At 56.9% G+C, this 19,460-nt stretch overlaps 1 protein-coding gene across 12 annotated transcripts in view; it reads left to right on the forward strand.

The window, feature by feature from the left end:
* Window positions 1-17,170, forward strand: part of CELF5 (CUGBP Elav-like family member 5) — a 54,780-nt gene extending 37,610 nt beyond the window's left edge. Inside the window, exons 3-14 of one of the 12 annotated variants that reach the window (XM_075535503.1) lie at window positions 1,748-1,802; window positions 2,396-2,398; window positions 3,342-3,488; window positions 4,903-4,982; window positions 5,514-5,660; window positions 6,919-7,060; window positions 7,143-7,289; window positions 9,783-9,845; window positions 10,324-10,326; window positions 10,833-10,919; window positions 14,642-14,725; window positions 17,043-17,170. In XM_075535503.1, the coding sequence (XP_075391618.1) occupies window positions 1,748-1,802; window positions 2,396-2,398; window positions 3,342-3,488; window positions 4,903-4,982; window positions 5,514-5,660; window positions 6,919-7,060; window positions 7,143-7,289; window positions 9,783-9,845; window positions 10,324-10,326; window positions 10,833-10,919; window positions 14,642-14,725; window positions 17,043-17,170 (1,086 nt within the window). Of the gene's footprint in view, window positions 1-1,747; window positions 1,803-2,395; window positions 2,399-3,341; window positions 3,489-4,902; window positions 4,983-5,513; window positions 5,661-6,918; window positions 7,061-7,142; window positions 7,290-9,782; window positions 9,852-10,323; window positions 10,327-10,832; window positions 10,920-14,641; window positions 14,786-17,042 lie in introns of all 12 variants that reach the window. The other 11 variants (XM_075535496.1, XM_075535485.1, XM_075535516.1 and 8 more) reach the window with 11 other exon arrangements.
* Window positions 17,171-19,460: the final 2,290 nt, after the last annotated feature.

Raw genomic sequence — 19,460 nt, forward strand, 5'->3', positions numbered from 1 at the left:
TATCCCCCTCCACTTCCCCTTGCCACCCCAGTGTGTCCCCAGCCCCAAAGCTGGTCCCTTCTGGTTGAAACCTTCCCCTAACCCCCACCCAGCAGGGTGTGGTACCCAGGCAAAGAGAACCCAGAATGGGTGGGTGGGTTCCAACTGCCCTGGTGGGGGGAGGGAGGTGTTGGTCTCCCCCTCTCCTGGGTGGTCAGGGTTGCTCTGAGGCGGTCAGCGGTGTGGCCAGGGCAGTGGGGACATTGGGTGGTTCTGGGGCTCCCTGGGCTGGGTTCTAATTGGAGACCCCCAGATGCTTGTGTGTGGGGAGGTTCTGAGAAGGGAAGGATGAAAGAGTCCAGGGGGAGGAACTTCAAAAGGAAGGGGTCCTGGGAGCAGCGAGGGGGTTATAAGAAAGGTTTCAGAGGGAGGGGGTCCCAGAGGAGGAGGGATCAAGGGGAAAGGGGCTCAGAGAGGGGAGGAGCCTCAGGGGAAGGGGACACAGAAGTGGGGGCGGGAGGCTCGGTGGAAAAGTAGACGGGACCTTGGGGAGGGGTTCACATCAGAGGGGAGCAAACCTGGGGTTTCAAGCTCTTCTGATACCCCCATGTGCCCTGCATGATGACAGTGGTCCCATGCCACCCATCCACCCCCAACCGAGGGGGAGACAGAACATGCAGCCCTGGATCAGGGGACCGTGGGCTGCAGGAGCCCGTAGGGGGCAGAAGAGTGCCTGGGTGGGAGTTTTTGAACTGGGTTTTGAAGGATGAGTAGGAGTTCACCAAAGACCCCCCACATGTTGGGAGAGAGATTCTTTTCCAGGACCAATGGAGAAGCAAATGCCACTCTCACATTCCTCCATTCTGTTCTCAAATGCCCAACTTAACTCATTCCTAGGGCTGGCAATGTTGAGAGGGATTTAGGGGGAAGATGAGATTTCTTCCTTGAATATAATTCTCAGTGCCTGGGGTTGGGGGCAGAAGTCCATAACAATGTGTGCAGATGGCAGGTTACTGCACTCAGTAATGACCATCCGTCTCCCCCCCAGATTTTCAGGGGCTGTTATCAGGGCTGCCTTGGTGGATGGGTCAACTACTGCTAAGTAGCAAATGACCCCCAACTTTTAGTCATTGGAAATAGCAACCATTTTTATTTGTTCGTGATTCTGTGGGCTGGCAAGCCTAGGCTGAGCTCGGCTGGGTGGATTTTCTGCTGGGCTCACTCATGTTACTACACTCAGGGGGTGCTCAACTTGGGCAGAAGAGCATGCTCACCAATGCTGCTGTCTCCTGGACCACCCTCTCTTATGGTCTCTATGGTCTCTCTTCCTCCAGACCCTCCCTCAGCTAGACAGTCTCAGGGGTTCAGGGGTGAAGAGGGCAATCATGGAAGCTGTAATGCCTCCAGAGACCTAGGCTCCAAACTCTCACCCCTTCAGTGTCCTCACATTTTATTTGTAACAAGTCATTGGCCAAGTCGAAGGAGTCTGCATGCAAAGGTGTTGGTCTATCTCGGCTAACAACCTAGCACACCCAGGAGGCTTCCTGGAGGAAGAGTCATTGCTAGTGGGTTTTGAAGCCTGGCTAAGTTTGGCAGACAGCAGGAGCAAAGGTCTGGAGGTGGGATCAGGGGGTTTGACTGGGGTGTAGGCTGCTGCTGAAGGGTATTGAGGTTTTGAGGCTGGGAAGGTGAGCAGAGCAGAAGGGGAGAAAGACCACCCGTGCCACCTTCACCCCTGCCCTTATCTCGCCACCCCCTCTCTCCACAGATGGCGCGGCCGATCCAGGTGAAACCTGCGGACAGTGAAAGTCGCGGAGGTAGTTGTCATCTCTCCGTGACTGCCGGGAGCCTCCGCCCCAAGGCTGGCTGTTGGCAGATGAATGTGGGGAGCAGGGGCAGTGGGACCTGGGGTCTGGGGTCTAGCCTCCCTGCACAAATGCATGTACTAGTCACATGCTTGCTCATGTACCCAAAGGTGACGGGAGAGGCAGAGGGGGGGCTACAGTTGGGCCAGGCCCAGGGGTCTGCAATACTCCACCACTTGCAAGGGTGAAATAATGTGGGGCGGGGGAGGGTCAGAAGCAGAGGGTCCCCGAGGGCTTTGGCTTGCTTTGGGAGGATGGGGAGGGGGTGTGTGTGACATAGAAACAGAGAGAGACGCATAACCATGTGCTATACTTAGATGTGTTCACGGGTGCGTGCATGTGCACATGCGTGTTTCTGCAGCTGAAGCTGTGGGCTTGCGGTGCCAATACTCGGTGGGGGCACCTGCCTGCCTGTATGGTGGCTGCCTGCGCAGGCGTGTGTGTTGGAGCGAGTGTGCCCACCCGACTGGGCTCTGCTGGAGTTGTGGGGGCATGCAGGAAGGAGCCCATGGGTGCCGGGAGAGCCTTGACTGTCCAGAGTGGGGTCCAAGCCTGTAGATTTTTGTACACACCTGCGGGACCTGAAGGAGAATGACCAACGGGTGTGTGTGGGACAGGGCAGTTAGGGCTTCGTGGTCTGTGTAGGAGCGTGGTGAACCCCAGCTGAGCTGACAGCCACTGCCACTGACCCTTAGCTCGTCGTCATCAGGGCGACAGGAAGTGGGAGGGTGAAGTCCGAAGTTTCCACCTGTGTATCTCTTGCTCTGTCTCTCTACATCTATCTCTCGATTTTATCTCTTTCTTTCTCTCCTCCTCCATCCATCTCTATCTGTTCTCTCCCTCTCTGGCTCTACCTCTGCCTCTCTTTAAGTCTCTCATGGTCTCTTTCTGTCTCTCTGATGAGATCTCTGCTGTCTCTCTCTCTATGACAGTCCCTCCCACCCCCGTGAGTGACAGCTGCTGAGAACAGGTTTCCATAGGAACCCAACTCTACCAGACTGGAAGTGAAGCTGTCTGGGCTCCCCCTCCCCCCTATTATCAGGAAGCTTCGCAATTACCCGAGGAGGGCCAGGCTCTGGCCCCGCCCTGGCCCCCAGGTGTATCCTTCCCAGCACAAGCTGCTGGGCCCCTCCTGAGCTCTGGCAAATCCTCAGGTGTGGGCATAGCTGGATCACCAGCGCCCCTACCCTGCCTGGAAGATCTAAGGGGATGACAGACACAGGCCATGGGGGAGTCATGGCTCTGTGGGTGGCTCTCTGAGTTCCTGGGAGGAAGGAAGGGACTTTGCTTGAAAGGTGGGCTTTCTGGGGCACAGAGTGGGGGGAGGGCGCCCAGCAGGGAGTGAAAGGAGGGGCGCCCAGCCTTGCGGGAGCCTGCCGGTGGGGGCCTCAGGGAGTCTGGAGCGACCCCCTCTCCGGGCCCTGCCGCCCACTCTCCAGTCGGGGGGTGGGGCCAGGGGCAACGGTCCTGGGGCCGAGGCCTGGGGACTCGGCTGAGGTGGCCTCTCCGCCCCAGGGGACCGGAAGCTGTTTGTGGGCATGCTGAACAAGCAACAGTCGGAAGAGGACGTGCTGCGGCTCTTCCAGCCCTTCGGGGTCATCGACGAGTGCACGGTGCTCCGGGGGCCTGATGGCAGCAGCAAAGGTGACTTGGGGACCCTGTGTGAGGCGGGGCCAGACGGGCGGGGCGGGACAGAGTGGTGGGCGGGGTCGGGGTGGGGGCGGGGCAGCTGGGAGGGCGTGGTTTGGCTTCAGAGGGTAGAGCTGGGTGGTAGGGGGCGGGGTCTTCCTCCGTTGCTAGGGCCTGGTGGGTGAGGCGGGGCAAGGGCAGGGCTGGGTGGTAGTGACGAGTCCTGGCTCTGGGGTCCAGCCTGGTTAGCCTGGCTAGAAGGGGCGGGGCCTTGGTATGCCTGGGGGGCTTTCTGCCCTGTGCCTGCCCACCCGGATGCCCTCCATGGTCGTACCCCCACCTGCTGGTTTGCCCGTCCACTGCCCTTGGAACTGCGTGCATCACTTTGCCTGACTGTTCCCACGACTGTCCCTGCCTGTACCTGGCGGCTTCTGGTGGCATCTGTCCCAATCCCCATGCCCAATAAGAGCCCTTCTGCCTGACAGTGGCTGGTGGTCCCTGACTTCGTTCTTTCTTTTTTTTTTAATTGACATATAATTCACATAACTTCAGTAAGATCCACCCTTTATTTTGTTGTTGAAAATAGACATAACCAGACATACTCTAATTCAACCAATTAAGTAACACTAGTGACCTTATTTTCTGTATCACTCGTCCAATGGCGCCCCCACTCATGACCATAAACCCACTACCCCCTAAGGAAGACCTTTTAATTTTTTTGAAGTGTACCGCTCATGCGCTTGGGGGGGTATTACCCAAACTGTACACCACCACCACCTCCTAGTGCCAACCGAACACCATGTGCTCCTGCAAGTGAACAGGATCCCTCGTGCCATCGGCTCTGGCTGGGCCCCTGTCTGGTGGTCTCCACCTGCAGACTCTGCTCACCCGGCAGTGTTTATCTGGGTCTGGGGGTCTCTGTCTGTCCCTGCCTGTCACTTCAGTTCTGTGTGTCAGCTTGGAAGTGTCAGATGTCGCACTGTCAGTTGGCATGTGTTCCCGATAACTGCCCACCTGACCCAGAGCCACCTCAGTATGCCCATCTTCCTGCCTTAGGCAGGACCTCGGGCGCTCCAGCTGGCCGGTGCTCTGTTGAGCTGGAAGCCCTTCTGGTGGAATGAATGGATGAAAGGTCAACCATCTAACTTGACAGCTGTCCATCTGGTTGTCCAACTGTCCCTCTGAGAAAATGGTGGCCAAGGGTCAGACTGTTGTTCAACTTCTCGCCTTTCTGTCTGCCCATCTGTCTATGACTGCCTTCCTGGCTAGTTTTTCAGTCCAGTGGCTGCCTGGCTGTCTTTCTGTCACCTGATTGTCCTTGGCTGTGTCTCTGTGGTTGAGTGTGTCTGATGCTGCCTGCTGTTCCCATGTCCCCAGAAAGACTCCCTCACCATATCCCCCCCCCCTCCCGTCTCCCTCTTTGGAGCAGGCTGTGCCTTCGTCAAGTTCTCCTCCCACACGGAGGCGCAGGCAGCCATCCACGCCCTGCACGGCAGTCAGACCATGCCAGTGAGTAGAAGCTGCCCTTGACCATGGGGACGGAGTGGGAGGGATGGGGAGGCGGCGGGCACAGGTGGGGCCTGTGCTCACCATACCAGGCAGCTGGAGCCCCTGGGTCTTCAGAAGGGGCACAAAGGTGAGAGAAAATGTGCAATGGCATGGGGGTGGGTGATATGGCATAGGTCAGGAGGTGGGCATTGAGTTGTGAGGCCACCAGTCATCCAATTGCTTTTTGATGCCCAGGTCAGCCTGGCCTTCTGCCTGCACTGGACTGTGTCCACCTGAGCAGGGCACAACTAGCCAAGTTGAACTCTCACTTGCTCTTGGGTGCAGCTCTGGGGCTGAACTTACCACCTGTGCAAATCGTGGCTGCCGGTCACTCTGAGAGGCCTGGAGGCTGGTTCTCACTAGCAGCCGTGGGCTGGGTGGATGGGAGGTGGGCAGGGGGCTCATCTCATCCTATGGGGCTGAGCTGGCAGGATTCCGGGTACTCAGATTCCCAGTTAGCCATGACCCTCTTTTCCTCCCCATTCCCAACAGGGCGCCTCATCCAGCCTGGTGGTCAAGTTTGCGGACACGGACAAGGAACGGACGCTGCGGCGCATGCAGCAGATGGTGGGCCAGTTGGGCATCTTGACACCCTCCCTCACCCTGCCCTTCAGCCCCTACAGTGCCTACGCCCAGGCTGTGAGTGCCCCCCACCCCTAATCCCCATAACTCCACCATCTATTCCTATGAGGGTCTGTCTCTGGGCATCTTAGTCAGTCTGGCTCAGGGTCCACTCCTGACCACAACTGAGCCCCCAATTCCAGGTTGATCCCTGGGGCCCAGACCTAGCTGACAACCACCCTCCCCCCGATTCATGAACCAAGACTGGAACCCAGGAGACTCAACCCTGACACATTCCCAGGCTAAGTTCCCACATCAGGCTGATCCCCTGTTCCTAACAAGGTCCTGGCCTCGGGCTGAACTCCAGTCCCCAAAGAACCCTGAGGTGTACATGGTCAGCCTCACAGAGCCCATGATCCACACAGTCCAAGCCCTGGATGAGCCTCAACATCTGTTAACCCCAATTCCAACTGAACACCACAAATCAGCCTGACTCCAGACTGAGACCAAGATCTGCCTGGGCTTAGTTAGCCCCATTGAACCCTGGCTCTCATGGGCCCAGCGCCAACCTCTAACAGAGACCTGCTCCTAACTTGAGTCCAATTGCAGGCTGATCCCTGATCCCTGACAACATGGCCCTAATTCTAAACTGAGTCCAACTGCATGCTGAGCCTTGCTCTCTGAGCCTGGATTCTAACCTGATCCGAACCTGAGCCCAACTGCAGGCTGAGCCTTGACCCTTGATTGAGCCCTGGAGCCCTGAGCCCAACTGTAAGCTGAGTCCTGATCTCTGCCTTAGCCTGGATCCTAACTCGAGCCCAACTGCAGCCAGAGCCCTGTTCCTAACCTGAGCTCAACAGTAGGCTGAGTCTTGATCTTTGACTGAATCTTGATTCTAAAAGAAGCTCAAATGCAGGCTGAGCCCTGACCCTTGACGGAGCCCTGCTCCTAAACTGGGTTCAACTGTCGGCTGAGCCTTGATCGCCAACTGAGCCCTGTTCCTAAACAGAACCCAATTGCAGGCTAAGTCCAGATCCCAGACTGAGCTCTGATCCTAGATTGAGCCCAACAGCAAATTGAACCCAGATTCCTGACTGGCCCCTGATCCTAGAGCCCAACAGAAGACTGACCTCTGTTCCCTGAGTCCTGAGCCTAACAGCAGGCTGAGCCCGGATGCCCTATAGAACCTGATCCTAAACTAGGTTCAATGGTAGGCTGAACCTTGATCCCTGACTGGGCCCTGATCTTAACCTAAGTTCAATCCTAGGCTGACCCCCAGTTCCTGACCGACCTGACCCCAGCCCCAGCCGGGTCTCACACCACCTCCTTCCTGCAGCTTATGCAGCAGCAGACGACAGTCCTGTCCACCTCGGGCAGCTATCTGAGCCCAGGCGTGGCCTTCTCCCCCTGCCACGTCCAGCAAATCGGCGCCGTCAGCCTCAATGGGCTGCCTGCCACACCCATTGCCCCTGCCTCGGGTAAGTTGGTGGAACATGGAGCAAGTGAACATGCCACCCCCACTCCCACCTCCGGCACCCCCTGACTGCCTGTGCCCCACAGGCTTGCACTCACCCCCGCTGCTGGGCACTGCTGCCATGCCCGGCCTTGTGGCGCCCATCACCAACGGCTTCGCAGGGATCGTGCCCTTTCCTGGAGGGCACCCAGCCCTGGAGACAGTGTATGCCAATGGCCTTGTGCCCTACCCAGGTAACTACGCACAGGGGCAGGGAACGGGGACCAGTCCCAGGCATCTCTGCATGGGGGCCAGGGAGGGAGGCCTGAGCATGGAGTTAAACTGGACCCCCCAACATCAACAACCCCAAACTCAGCTATTCCTTCTTAGGAAGAGCCCTGGTGGCCTAGTGGATTAAGGTCAGCGGTTGGAAACCAGTGGTAGCTCCCTGGGGGAAGGAGGAGGCTGCATGCTTCTGCAGAGACGGACAGCCGCGGAAAACCCGTGGGACCGTTCTCTGCTCTCCAGGGTCACCAGGAGTTCACATGGGCTCCCCAGCAGTGGATGATTAGCTGCTACTCTTAGACACCAGCCCTGGTGGTACAGTGGTCGCACGTCGTGCTGGGCTGCAATCCGCATGGCCGGCAGTTCAAAACCACCAGCAGCTCTGTGGGAGAAAGACAGGGCTTTCTACTCCCATAAAACTACCGTGTCAGAGACCCACAGGGGCTGCTGTGAGTTAGGATTGACTTGATGGCAGCGAATTTGTGGTGATTTTGGTTTACTGTTACAGAAGGTATGAAGACCTATATGCATTCATTCACTCATTCATTCGTTCAGGGACGGCCCCGCCCTGATTCCAGAGGGGTCTTGTCCTCCTGCATCTCGGGTCCTACTCTTTTTTTTTTTGCCTGCAGGAAGATTTCAGGGTAAGCAGGGTCTAGTGGCTGCCTTCTGTGGAGTAAGGCCCCAGGGGGCTTGTCCTTTGCCTTCTAGCCTGCAATCGCTAGGTGTGATCTCAGGACAATGAGAGACCTCCGCGTCCCTGCCCCCCAGCGCTAGCAGCTTGCGTAGCTGCCTTGCATTGCTCTGAACAGGAAATGGACTTGTAGTTGGTCAATTAGCCTCGATTAGTTCATTGCCCCCTTGGGTGCAGAGAAGAACTGTGCTCTTTGGGGGTTTTAAGGTTGTGACCTCGTAAACCATGAACTCTGTGTGCCGGTTCAAGGGCAGATCATGTAGTGGGTTGGATAGTGCTTAACCATCCACACCACCAGGGATGGGGGGGCAGGGGGGTGGCTCCATGCCTGTTCACGTTCCATCACTTTTTACAAGCACTCCCGAGTGTGTGTGTGTGTGTGTGTGTGACCCTATCAAGTATACATGGGTCAGTCAACAAGCGCCGCCAGCAGGGCCCCCCTCATCCATGCAAAGGTGTGTCCCAGACAATTCAACAGGTCTCTGCGGCGGACAGCTGCAGACGAATTCCCTCAGGTGTCGCTCAGTCTCCTTAGGGTCCCTTCACAAGAAAAAAGAAAAGTGCTACAAAGCAGTGGTGTCAGAGGGGTCTGCTCAGAAGGCGATGGAGACACCCCCCGTTTTTGTTTTTTTTTAAGGAAATGGAAAACGGCATTGGTAAGAACTAGGCCGGCAGAGTGGCACCGAGAATTTGTCTTCCTTATAATAGACTTGCACCTTCTAGAGCAGCAATTTTCAACCTGGGGGTCGAACGACCCTTTCACAGGGGTTGCCCGATTCACAGCAGTAGCAAAATGACAGTGATGAAGTAGCAATGAAAATAATGTCATGGTTGGGGTCACCACCGCATGCGGACCTGTACGAAAGGGTCGCACAGTGGGCGCAGCATTAGGAAGGTTGAGAACCACTGCTCTAGAGAATGGCAGGGCCTCTCCTAAGTGGATTTGGCTAGGAAACCCAGCCACCGCCCCACTCGGCCCCGATCTTGCCCCTTCAGACTTGATAATTTCCCAAACTCAAAGAACACGGAAAGGGAACACAGCCAAGGTCCCTGGGAGCTGCCCAAGCTGTGTTGGATGGGGTACAAATTGCGGCAGAATTCTTCCAGGGAAGGGTTACAGAGCTGGAAATACTGCCTTCACACCTAGAAGGGGGGTGGATTTTTGAGAAACAATAGCTTCCCACTTTGAGACTTTAGTTTAACAAAGAGTGTTTTCTGATTCACCCTCATAGATTCATGTAACTGCCACGCCCACGCCCACAGAGACTCCCCTTTCGTGCTACCTCCCACCACCCCCGTTTGGCAGCCCCTCTCCACTCCCCCGGCATAGTTCCCCAACTCTGCAGTGTCCAAGGGTCTCCACCCACCTCTCCTGCGCCACCATGAGGTGCAGCCTGGAACTTCAAGGTCCGAGAGGCTGGAGATGGGAGGATATGCACAGAGGCTGACAAACGCAGAGAATCTAGGGGAGAGGGAAAGGGATCCCCTAGGGAGGAGGGAGGACAAAGAGCAAGAGAGATGGAGGTGCTGGTGAGACTTCTTCGCAGTCTGACAAACCCCTGGGTCTGGTTCAGCTCCTGTGCCAGTCAGGACACTGCTTTGAGCGTCGGTTTTGCTCCCCTGTAAAATGGGTGCAGACCAGGGAAGGGAGTCTGGGAAAGGTGAATCTGGGTAAATCCTTGTTGGCCTTCCTCCGGTGCTTGAGGAAGAGGAGGGAGGGTTGGCTTCTTGCTACCCCCGCCCCACTCTGAACCCCCTCTGCCCACAGCTCAGAGCCCCACCGTGGCCGAGACACTCCACCCTGCCTTCTCTGGAGTCCAGCAGTACACAGGTAGGAGTGGCCGGCTGGCCCCGCCCCTCACTCCGACCACGCTCACCCAGGACTAGACCCACATGCTCACTGTGGCCCCGCCCACCACAGGCTTTACCTCAGGCACCGCCCTCTCATGTTCACCGCTAATCTCTCTGTCACCCTTTTCCCCCTGGTCTCAGTTCCTTCTCCTCAGAGTCCACCTGCGCCCTTGACCCTTCCTGTTGCCCAGACTCTGGCTCGGTCTCTGCCAACATCCCGCCCTCACATCCGACCTGCCTTGCGTCCCTCCCGTCCTGCCTCCACCTTCTCCCCATCCCTGATTCTCGGCCCTGTATGCCACTGTAGCCCCACCCAGGATGTTCTGGCTGCCCCCTCCAGCTTGATCCTGCCCTCGGGATCATTCCTCCCCACCTGAGTCACATATTCATGACACCCTCCCATCCGAACTCGTCTAGGCTCCGCCCTCAGGCACTCGGGACACCGAGGTCCCACCCAGGACGTCCTGACCAACCTAGGCAGGCTTCGCCCACAACCTCCTGCCCTCCGACCCGCCATCCTCAACCCAATTACATCCCCTGCGAATCACTCTGTGGTCCTGCCCAGGTCTGCCTTTTGCTAGGGTCCCGCCCATGCACCTGAGCTCCACCCTGCTAAAGTAGAGCACCTACTAGGCTTGTTATCAGCTGTAGCCCCACCCTCCACTCTGGCCCTGCCCTGCATCCAGGCCCACCTCACCCATGTGGCCACACCCATTACACCCTGGTCCACCTTCTGCTTTGGCCCCACCTCACCACACCGGAGGCGGTTTAGACCCACTCTCCACTGTGGCCTCACCTTACCCCACTGTAGCCCCTCCCCACCGCACCAAAGCCCTGCCCGGGCCGGCTCCCCGCTGGGCCCCGCCCACCGGTGCCTTAGCCCCACCTGGTCCCGTCCTCAGCCCTGCCCCACGCGGGGCTGCCCCGGCCTCACGGCCGCCTCCGCCTGTCTCCCTGGTCTCCGCAGCCATGTACCCCACCGCGGCCATCACACCCATCGCTCACAGCGTGCCCCAGCCGCCGCCCCTCCTGCAGCAGCAGCAGCAGCGAGAAGGTGAGGCGGCCGCGACCTCCCCGGGCGCAGCCCTGCCCCTCCCGCTCCCGCGCCTGCTGGCCCCGGGGGCGCCGCAGGGTTCTGGGTGCGAATCCCCTTGGGGCACTGAGGCTCCCTTGCAGCTGAGTCGCCCCACTCGGGCCTCAGTTTGCTCCTCCCGAAGGCGAGACCCGTGCTGGCCCCGTCCCCGCCGAAAGGTAGTGGGCAGGGTTGCAGATAAAGACGCTGAGAGCCTAGAGCATCTTCTCCCAGTCTCCTTCACCATCGTCAGCCCTCGGGGGTTGGCGAAAGGACCGTATTTTGAGCTTGGGGGGCGGCCCAGGGTCAATGAGTGGTCTCCAGGTAAAGGCTTCGTGGGGAGGAGTTATAACCTGGAGCCCCACAAGCATCCTGTGCTGACTTGTGACATCATTTGGAAGGCCCCCAAATGCCGCGTGCCTCAGTTTCCCCACCTGCACCGTGGGCGGCCATCGGTGCCAGGAGCTAATCAGGACCAGTGAGGAGCCACCAGTTTCTGATGAGACATAGGCACACAGCCCCCAGGGAGTTGCTTAATTGTCTCTCCCAGGGGTGCCAGTGCCTCAGAGACTTCCTTCGTGGAAAATCTGCCGAATTTCTCCCATGCCCTCCACCTGCGGAAAGGGTGGGAAAGCTGAGCTTTGAAGGCAAGCCTGAGTAGGCTTGGGGGACTCTCGAGTGGAGTCTTTCCAACCAGCTGACTCTCATTGGTCAGACCGGGGTTAAACTCAGCTGCAAGGACACGTGCCTTCGGAAGCCACCCAGAGTGTGTGGGGCTTTGTTGTGAGCCCCATAGCACCCCTGTGCCCCAACAGGGCAGTGCTAGTGGAGCTTGCAAAGGTCTCCGCTGCCTTGGGCATCCTAGTAAAATTGGGTGGGTATCTCTCCGTCTGCCCTCTACTCCTTCCAACCCTAACCTCAGCTGTGGGTAAAAAGCTAATATAACTATGGTCAGTACTACCAAAACAGATGTGGAGTCCGGGTGGCTCAGTCAGGTAAACATTGGACAGCTCAACTCAAGGTCAGTGGTTCAAGCCTACCAGCCCTCCTCTAGGGGAAAGATGAGGCTGTCTGCTCCTATAAACATTTACAGCCTTCAGAACTCTACACAGGGTCCCTGTGACTCAGTCAACTCCAGGGCAGGGGGTTGGTTTTGGCATTTGTGTGTACGCGCACACTATCTTAAACATGACCGTGGTGTGCAAAGTTGCACGATAAAACTCCAGGGCTGTGGGCACAACAGTCCAAAATGTTCGTCCATGGCATTCTAATGAGAAAGGAAAAGGCGGGGGCCTAATGAAACCGGTAGCATTGTTTTATCATCCTTTGTGTTAAATGGTTAAGAAAGGCTTTCCTACTACAGCCAACACGGCAGCTTCCCTTGGAAAAGACCTGAAGTTCCCACATGCCTTGGACATTGGAGGTATTCCAGTTTGTGAATGGAAGGACCACAGAGGGAAATTGGTGTGGCTCTGAACAGACTGAGATTACTAATGAAATGGGTCAATGTTTGGGGTGGGTGGGGAAGTGCATTTGTTTTCTTAGGAGGCTGGGCTCAGCTGGTACGGTTTTCTGCATCCCCCTCGTGCCTCTGTGGATGAGAGTCATGTGTAAGCAGATACAGCATCCCCATCATGCTAAAAATGTTTCCTAATGAATCGCTCATGCTTTAACAACCCACATTTTGAAAATAAGCAGAACTATAGATCTATAACTCTGGATTTTTCGTTTTGCTGGGCATAACTCTGTGGCTTGAGGGTGTACTACTGTTTGGGGGTGTGTGTGCATAGGAGCAAGCCATCTGTAGGTGCTAGATAAGCAGTGGGCTTGGGGACTGTCCCTGGCTTTGGATCATCTGTGTTCTAAAATGCTATAATTATTTGTACTTTTCAATTTGCCACACATTGGAGATTATTAGGAGGAAGGGATGATTTTGAGGGTGGTCTAATGCTCTTTGAAAAAGTAATTTCTGGTTATTATGTTATTTTCTAATTATCTGTTTCAGGATAGCTGGTAGTTGGGGACCGAAGAATTATCTCTTTATTTGACTTAGTTAATTTTTTACATCATTAGAATGTTGAAAATTATCCTAAGTTTGAGGGTCACCAAGGGTTTTCTGGGTAGCTGAGGTTTAGAGTTGGGGAATTGCTTGTTTAATTTTATTGTATGATCATGGGACATTTCCAGTGAACTTTTAATTTGAGAACAGTTTGAGATTTACAGAATTATTGAAAAGATAGCCCGGAGAGTTCCTGCATAACGCATACCTGACTCATCGGACTTTGCTAACGATCTTCTGCGTGGATGTCTCTGAGGTTCAGGATTCCTTTTTGTCCAGATCATAGGGCCTGGGATTGGGACATGACCTGGGCTTTAGAGGAGGATAGAGGTCAGAGGTCGCTCAACTGGATGGCAGTGGTTTGGGTTTCATTTTTGAGATCAAAGGTGGGGGACAGTGGTGGCAGTCCACTTCTATAAGGATGATGGTCTTGACAACCTTATTGGGGGCAGTGCTGCCCTGCTCTAAGGGTTGCTAGGAGCTTGCCCTGCTCTATAGGGTGCTAGGAGCCTGCCCTGCTCTATAGGGTTGCTATGAGTCTGTCCTGCTCTATAGGGTGCTAGGAGTCTGCCCTGCTCTATAGGGCTAGGAGTCTGCCCTGCTCTGTGGGGTGCTAGGAGCCTGCCCTGCTCTATGGGGTGCTAGGAGTCTGCCCTGATCTATAGGGTGCTAGGAGTCTGCCCTGCTCTATGGGGTGCTAGGAGTCTGCCCTGCTCTATAGGGTGCTAGGAGTCTGCCCTGCTCTGTGGGGTGCTAGGAGCCTGCCCTGCTCTATAGGGCTAGGAGTCTGCCCTGCTCTGTGGGGTGCTAGGAGCCTGCCCTGCTCTATGGGGTGCTAGGAGTCTGCCCTGCTCAATAGGGTGCTAGGAGCCTGCCCTGCTCTACAAGGTGCTAGGAGTCTGCCCTGCTCTATGGGGTGCTAGGAGTCTGTCCTGCTCTATGGGGTGCTAGGAGTCTGCCCTGCTCTATGGGGTGCTAGGAGTCTGCCCTGCTCTATAGGGTGCTAAGAGTCTGCCCTGCTCTATGGGTGCTAGGAGTCTGCCCTGCTCTATGGGTGCTAGGAGCCTGCCCTGCTCTACAAGGTGCTAGGAGTCTGCCCTGCTCTATGGGGTGCTAGGACTCTGTCCTGCTCTATGGGGTGCTAGGAGTCTGCCCTGCTCTATGGGGTGCTAGGAGTCTGCCCTGCTCTATAGGGTGCTAGGAGTCTGCCCTGCTCTATGGGGTTGCCTGAAGTCAGAACTGACTCAAGGACAGTGGGCTGGAGGTCAAAGGACAGGTGTGTCGCGGGTTAGTGAAGAGGAGGAAGGCCCACCCAGAAATGGAGGGGCTCTGTGGCTGAAACAATGGGTCCCCTCAGAACCATGGTGACAGAGGTGCAGGAAGACATGCCACCTTTTTGTTCCGTGGCTCCTGGGGTGGCAGAGGTGAGCTGGCATCCAGGGGTTGCTGTTGGGTTTGGGGCAATGCAGAGCAACCCCGTTTGAAGTCCCGAAGTGAAGGCGTGCTGCGCTCCCCGCCTCCCTATTTCCACACCCCCTCTGCCACAGCTGCAGATGGCCAGATGTGGGCTCCGGACCCATGCCCCTCCCGGGGGGGCCGCCTCCTCTCCTTGGGGGCTTGATGTCTTTCTCTCCCCCACCTGCAGGTCCCGAGGGCTGTAACCTGTTTATCTACCACCTCCCCCAGGAGTTTGGAGACACGGAGCTGACCCAGATGTTCCTGCCCTTCGGCAGTGTCATCTCCTCCAAGGTGTTTATGGATCGGGCCACCAACCAGAGCAAGTGTTTCGGTGAGTCCTGCACCCGCCCCGCCCGCAGCCCCCCGTGGAGCCCAGTGCGTGTGGCCAGTCACCCTGTAGGCCGCGCTGGCAATCTGTCACGCGGCGAGATCAGAGCAAGTGCCCTCAACGGCCCCTCATGCGAGGGCCGGCCGGCCACATGTGTACCATCTCTAAGACATGTGCGTTCATTCATTCACCCACTCGCTCGCTCATTCTTGATATGCATGGAGCCTGACGCTGTGCAAACGCGTTCCATGTGTCCTGCATCCTGCACTCACTCGTTCTGTCAGCAAACACATGTCCTGACCCTTCCTTCCGTCAGGCCCTCTTTCGGTCTGTGTGTCCATGTCGATCTCACTGCCCTCGAGTGGTTCCGGACTCCTAGCCACCAAACAGGACAGAGTGGAATGGCCCCTGTGGGTTCCCGAGACTGTCCGTCTTCCCCGGAGCAGAAAGCCTCCACTTCCTCTAGCAGAGCAGCTCCGAGTTTCAAACTGCTGACCGTGCAGTGAGCCCCGCTTGTCAACCAAGACACTACCAGGATGTAGATGTAGACAGACACACAGTACGAGCGGGCGTCTTCCACGCACCGTTCATGCTTTGCCTCATTCAGCAAGTATATTTTTTGCAAAAATAAAAACAAATTCGAGCCAACTGCCATCAAATCAGTGCTGCCGCATGGCTGCCCTTGTGGCTGAAGCGGAGGGAGAAAGGGAGAGGGAGGAAGGTAGCGGGGCAGGGCCCGGTGGGGACAAGGACAACGGTCTTATCCTTAGAAACAGAGAACATTAGACTCAGAGATGGGCTGCAGCCTGTTCGAGGTCTCCAAGCAAGAACGGGGCAGAACATAGATCAAAACCATCCTGCCTGACTCCGAACCCCTAATCTTAACACCACACTGTCCTTGACCATGGATGGAGCGCCATGCCCTGGGGACACCTGGTACCAGCCAGGGTAGGGGAGAGCCATGCCAATTTATAAGCTCAGCCCAGAATGCCCAACAGCGTGCTCACAATTGCACTGAGAGCCAGTGCCCCTTCCCCTCCAGAACCCACCCTGCAGCCTCTGCATCCCGCTTCCAGGAGAAGGAGATTTGAGTCCAGACCCCCTCAACAGCATATTTTGAGGGGCACTGCCTACCCTGAAACTCGGTGTCCTCATCTGTAAAATGGGAGGATGAGAGCAGACCGAGAAATGAAAACATAGAAAGCCCCCCCCCTGCACCCCAACCTCCTCGATGGTCCTCCCTCCCATGCCCTGGGGGCTTGGACAGGAAGCAGAGTGTCAGAGAAGAAACTTGCCTTTGGGGTTCAGGGCCTGCACACACCACGCCCCCTTCTCTCCCCAGAGACCAGAAGAACTAGATGGTGCCTGGCCACCGCTGCATCAGATAGACCCTGATCGAAGGGGAGGGGAATGGGGAACGGAGCTTCCAAGTTGTAGAAAGCCCAGGTGTTCTGATCCGACCTAAGACTGGTGTTGTCCGTAAGACTGTCACCCTGTGATGTTCTTTAGGGCTTGAACCCCAAAATTTCTCCCTGAGGTCAGCTTTGAGTGGAATAACAGATGGTCCTGGAGAACACAGGTCCATGAGGATGTTGCTACATGAACAAGAAAACACCTGTTTTGGGTCCAGGTCAACATTCACTCCTCAGGCAAAGATGAGAAGATTGGGGTGGGGAGGAGGGGGAGGTGTCAGGGAAACTACATCACTGGGCACAGAACCACCAGAATGCAGTTTAGAAGAATGCTGGCAGGCTGTGAAGAACATTAACTGCCGACACTGTAACAAACTGCAATCCTTCCTGCAGAAACTGCCCAATGGGAACCCACATTCTGTCAACTTTATCAAATGCTCACCCCAAACATGATAAAATATGATTAAAAAATAACACAGGGGTGAGGGGAGCAGGGAGAGAGAAAACAGGGAGAGAGAACCAGAAAGACAAAAGCAGTCGCCTTTAAAGACACAGTAACAAACAGCAATGAGAGGCACAGCGGTGGGCAGAAAGGCAAGAGTCCAGTGGAGGTGGCGCTCTGGATTGACAAAGGGGTGGCCTCCAGTGTCCAGGAGACAGCATCCTGGGGGTAGGGGAGAAAAGAGGGATAACAGCCGCCCCCCCAGGCTTCACTTGTCCCCCGTTCTGGGTGGAAAGTCTCAGCCCAGAAAGGGGTGCAAAGCAGTCCGTAGCTAAGCAGTGCGTCCCCTGGGCGGGTGGAGGACGCCCGAATGGCCCCCAATCGCGGCGTCCACCCGTCTCCGCAGGCTTCGTGAGCTTTGACAACCCGGCCAGCGCGCAGACCGCCATCCAGGCCATGAACGGCTTCCAGATCGGCATGAAGAGGCTCAAAGTGCAGCTGAAGCGGCCCAAAGACCCGGGACACCCCTACTGACCCTGCTCATGGCCCTGCGGAGGGAGGCTGCGGGCCTGGCCCAGGTGAGCGGCCAGGCGGCCCCGCCCGCCCCGCCCCGCCCCCGCTCTCCACACCCTCCCTCTGCGCCCACCCTCTGCGCGCAGAGGCAGCTGCGTGGAAGCCTCTTGGGACATCCCCCCCACCCCGGCCAAAGGTTGGGTTGGTGGCCACAGAGCTGGAAAAAGACACCCCAAAGCTGCAGTGGTCAGGGCAGGGAGAGGGGGGAGGGGGGAGTCGAGGTGGTGAGGGGATCCTTAGGGATTCACCCAAGAGGAGGCCAGGTTTGGTCTGGGGTGGGGGGGTGGGGGTGGGGGATGGGATAAGTGGTTGGGAGTCCCAAATCTGTCCTCCGTCCATCTAAGAAATCCGTACCCCTGTCCACGCCCAGACCACCCTGGCCTCTGAGGGGTTGGGCGTGGGGGGGTGCATTCAACTTGGAACCAGGGCTGGACAGTAGCCAGTGGAGGCGGGCCTCGGGGACCTGGGCCATTTGGCCACTCCCACCCCACCCCCAAGACCCTCCCCCTCCCCAGCCCAGCTGAGGCTGCCTCTGTGAGAGCTCTGTCTTTTGGCTATGGAACCCCCAAGGGCTCCTGGGAACTTGAAGGGCCCGCCTCCATCCCCCACTGCGCAAAAGCCAAACCCCAGTGCCCAACCAGGACGTGCGCACCTATACGCACACCAGAGTATTTATTTTGCAAGGCAGGTTAATGGACTTTATCAACAACACCATCACCTTCTTTTGAGGGGTGAGGGATGGGGTTGAGGGGGGACGAAGAACCAAGCACACAAGGGGCTGAATTTGACGTTCAGCACTGCCACCTCCGCCCGCCCAGCCCCAACTCCTCGATGAGCCCCATCTGTGAAATGGCTGGGGCAAATAGGTTTCCCCTGCAGCCGGCTGGGCAGGAGAGGGTTTTTGCTACTGAGCCCACCATTCGCTATCTAGAAAATTCTCCGTCATTCCTTGGAATTTAAAAACAAAACACGTCACCTTGGTGTTTGGGCATCCCAAAGCCTCCCCTGGGTTTTGGCGTGGATTAAGGCGCTCAGCTAAGGCGGCCAGAACTTGCCAGGCCTGGTGGGGAACAGCAAGGCACAGCTTTGAGAGTCTCCGCTGATGGGGGCCTGGGGTATGGCTGGCACAAACTGGGTCCCCTTTTTCTTCGCTCGTGAACCGGAAACTCTTTGCTAAGCACCTGCCATGCTCTGGGAGTGGGGTCTCCCAGTGCTTGAGGGTGGGGGAGGACCCAGCAGTGGGGGATAAAATGCGGGGTGGGGTGAGAGGTGTATGGACACAAAACTCACCTGTTTGGGGGACAGGGAGACCAAAAAAAGAGAACTGGGTATCTTCCTCCTCGAAACAGACTCAGCCACATTTAAATTCCATTCATCACAGGGACTGCCGCCCTCCGAACCCCCCGGACGCCTGCCCAGTGTGTGTCCTGGCCCGGGGAAGGTGGGGCGGGAGGTGGGCCCCTCTGTCCTTGGGCCCGCTCCCACCCTATCATTGCTCCCTAACACCCATCCCTTCTCCGCCAGGTGAGGGGTCTTCCCACCCCGAGGTGGGCTTACCCACTTCCGACCGAACCAGGAGTTTTCCGTAAATTACATCTGTGTTTGGACACCAGCCCACCCCTCCCCACTTCCCCTAAATGTGAAATTTCCACATATGGAGTGCCAGGGGGAGCTCCTGGGTGGGGGCAGGGGATATCAGGTGGTTCACTCACCCCATCCCTGACCTCCTCACTGCCCCTCCCTAATCTTGTTGGTCCCCCAACACAATCGCAACTTTTCCTATATATATATGTGCATATATATATGGAGCTAGAGACAGTATATATATTTTACATATAGACCATGGGACCAAACTCTTCTGACTTCCTCCCATCCAAGAGAAGGTGACCCTGGGCCCGTCACTCTGCAGGGACAGCAGAAGGGCTGAGGCTGGCTGGGCCCAGGGGCCCTTGTGCCTGGCATTCCCCACCTCCTGGCTGGCACGGGGGTGAGGATTGGAAACTTACCAACCATGACATACCTCTCCTGGACTCTCAGCCTGCCCCCCACCCTGATTCTCGAAGGCCTTTGGGCTCGGCCAGCTCGAGTGACCCACCTCCCAGCTGCAGCTTCCGGAACCTTCTCCCACCTACCCACCCCCCCCTCACCACGCCCTGTCCTCCAGCTGTCCGCACAAAAAGACATTCTCTGGCTCCTCCCAGCCTTTGTCTGTACCCCCACCCCCACCCCCAGTCTTAGCCTTACTTGTGTG

The sequence above is a fragment of the Tenrec ecaudatus genome, chromosome 1 (genome assembly GCF_050624435.1).
Source record: "Tenrec ecaudatus isolate mTenEca1 chromosome 1, mTenEca1.hap1, whole genome shotgun sequence".
NCBI classification, from domain to species: Eukaryota; Metazoa; Chordata; class Mammalia; order Afrosoricida; family Tenrecidae; genus Tenrec; species Tenrec ecaudatus.